Genomic DNA, 2,346 nt, shown 5'->3' with positions numbered 1-2,346 from the left:
CAGTTCCCAGTGGTGGCTCCCAGTCCTGTTTCTGCTCCCTGGAGCAGGGCAGGAGGTGGATTAGGGCATTTCAGGCTCAGTTTTCCCCTGCCATGTGCTGCTGCTCCACGGCCACGCACCGCCCTGGGCTCTGCAGGGAATTCCTGGTCCTTCCATGCTCCCAAAACACCCCGGAGTGCTGCACTGAGCCCCCAGCGCTGAGGCTGAAACCTTGAGTGCCCACAGGGTTTATCTGCTGGGTGGGAGCTGCCCACAGACCAAACACCCCGACCCTGCCTGTCTTTCCAGCGGCGCTGGACTTCCCCAAGCTGGTGCCCAGGGTGGACGTGGTGGCCGACTGCAGCGCAGCCAAGGTGGGTGTGGGGGCCAGGGGCAGCCCTGGCAGGGTGCTGGCGGTGCCCAGAGCCTGGCACGGGCTCTGGCCGTGCCCTTTGCCTTGCAGAGCGCCGTGGGTGCCGCTCACCAGACCCTGCGCGTGGGGCAGGCGCTGCGGAGGGGCCGGGAGCTGCTGGCCAGGGGGCTCCAGTGGGTGATGTGAGTGCCAGGGCCACTGCTGGGGCAGGGGACACGGGGACACCGCCCTGCCCAGGGGGATGGGGGTGCCCTAAAGGGTGTTCCAGCTAGGGAGGGACCAGGGGGACGGAGGGGCAGTGTGTCCCCAGGGGGGGAAAAACTCCTCGGTGTTGTGAGGATGCTCCTGTCCTCTTTTGTTCCTTTTGGGTCACTTTTTCAGTTTAAGAGAGGCTGAGGAAAAGAGCAGAATTATTATTTATTAATTATTATTATTACTATTATTATTATCATCATCATCACTGTGTGCATCTGTCAGAAGTGTTCCTGCCCAGTGAGATGAGCTTTAATTTCCCTTCCCACCCAAACCATTCCATGGTTCCATGCTGGATTTCACTGCCCTACCCGCTCCTTTTGGGGCAGGGCAGTGAGCAGAGGGCGAGACACCCCAAAAGCAGCAGGTTTAGGTCCATCCAGCCCCCCCAGTCTCACCAGCAGCCTGAGAGAAGGCAGCAGCTCCATCCCCACCCCTTCCCACGCCGCTGCCCCGGGATGGAGCTGTCATTGCAGGAGCACCTGTCGCTTCTCTCTCTTGGCAGAGGGAACCTGAGAAGCGAGTGCTGCAGGATTTTGGAGCAGAGGAGAGGGGCTCAGGCCGTGCTGGCCTGCCTGCAGCTCACCCAGGGGAAGACACTCGTGCTGTAAGTCAGCCTGGAGGGCTCAACAAGGTGCCTGGAGGAAAACCAGGAGTAAGGAAATGCCAGGAATGAGCTCCTGGGAGAGAGGATTTCACATTTCACTGCGTGGGAAAGGAGCCACTCTGGATTTTTCTCCCTCTTTGCTGCAGTTTTTGGGGATCAGTCCTGGTTTCACAGGATCCCAGGGTTAGTCCTGAAGCTCTGGAGGTTCCTGACTGTTACAGCCCTGGAGCAGGAAGGAACCAGAGCTCCAGGGAAAGGAAAACTGAGCTGGGATAAAATAAAGAGCAGGGTGGCACCAGCTCCAGGACCCCAGGGGGGTCTGGCCCCTGTCACCAACCCTGGAGAGCCAGGCTGTGCTCCCAGGGGTCCCTCCCACCTCCCACCATCCTCTGAATTCTCCTCTGAATTATAGCGGAGATGTCAAATATAAATATAAATTATAAATTTAAATTATAAATTTTATATATGTATTATAAAAATTAAATTATATAGAATATAAAATATATATTATAGATTTATTTGTGTATATTGTATAGTATATCATTTATATACTATATAAATATATATACATTTATATATAATTTTATAATATAATATGATAATATAATGTATTTATTATAATCATATAATTATATAATATTATATAATACAATAATTTATATAATATTGATATATTCTAATATATAGTATTAATATATTATAAATTATATTGTATACTATAAATTATAAATATAAAATATAAAATATAAATTTAAATTATAAATTTTATATATATGTATTATATAAATTAAATTATATATAATATGAAATATATATTATAGATTTATTTGTGTATATAGTATAGTATATTATATATATTTTATAATATACATTAATTATATATAATTTTATAATATAATATGATAATATAATGTATTTATTATAATCAGATAATTATATAATAACATTATATAATATAATAATTTATATAATAATGATATAATACATAGTATTAATATATTATAAATTATATTATATACTATAAAACATAAATTAGAAATATAAAATATAAATTGGAAATATAAAACATAAATTATAAATATAAAATATAAATATAAAAGAAAAAATATAAATATAGATATAAAATATAAATATA

The 2,346-nt window shown here is 43.4% G+C and overlaps 1 protein-coding gene across 1 annotated transcript in view; it reads left to right on the top strand.

The window, feature by feature from the left end:
* The window catches only part of IKBKE (inhibitor of nuclear factor kappa B kinase subunit epsilon), an 18,632-nt gene that overhangs the window by 5,208 nt on the left and 11,078 nt on the right, over nucleotides 1-2,346 (top strand). The window contains exons 9-11 of the mRNA XM_015650419.3: nucleotides 289-353; nucleotides 443-534; nucleotides 1,110-1,211. Of these exons, the coding sequence (XP_015505905.1) occupies nucleotides 289-353; nucleotides 443-534; nucleotides 1,110-1,211 (259 nt within the window). The remainder of the gene's footprint in view (nucleotides 1-288; nucleotides 354-442; nucleotides 535-1,109; nucleotides 1,212-2,346) is intronic.

The sequence above is a fragment of the Parus major genome, chromosome 26, assembly GCF_001522545.3.
Source record: "Parus major isolate Abel chromosome 26, Parus_major1.1, whole genome shotgun sequence".
Lineage (NCBI taxonomy): Eukaryota > Metazoa > Chordata > Aves > Passeriformes > Paridae > Parus > Parus major.
This window is presented reverse-complemented; position numbering and strand designations above follow the sequence as displayed.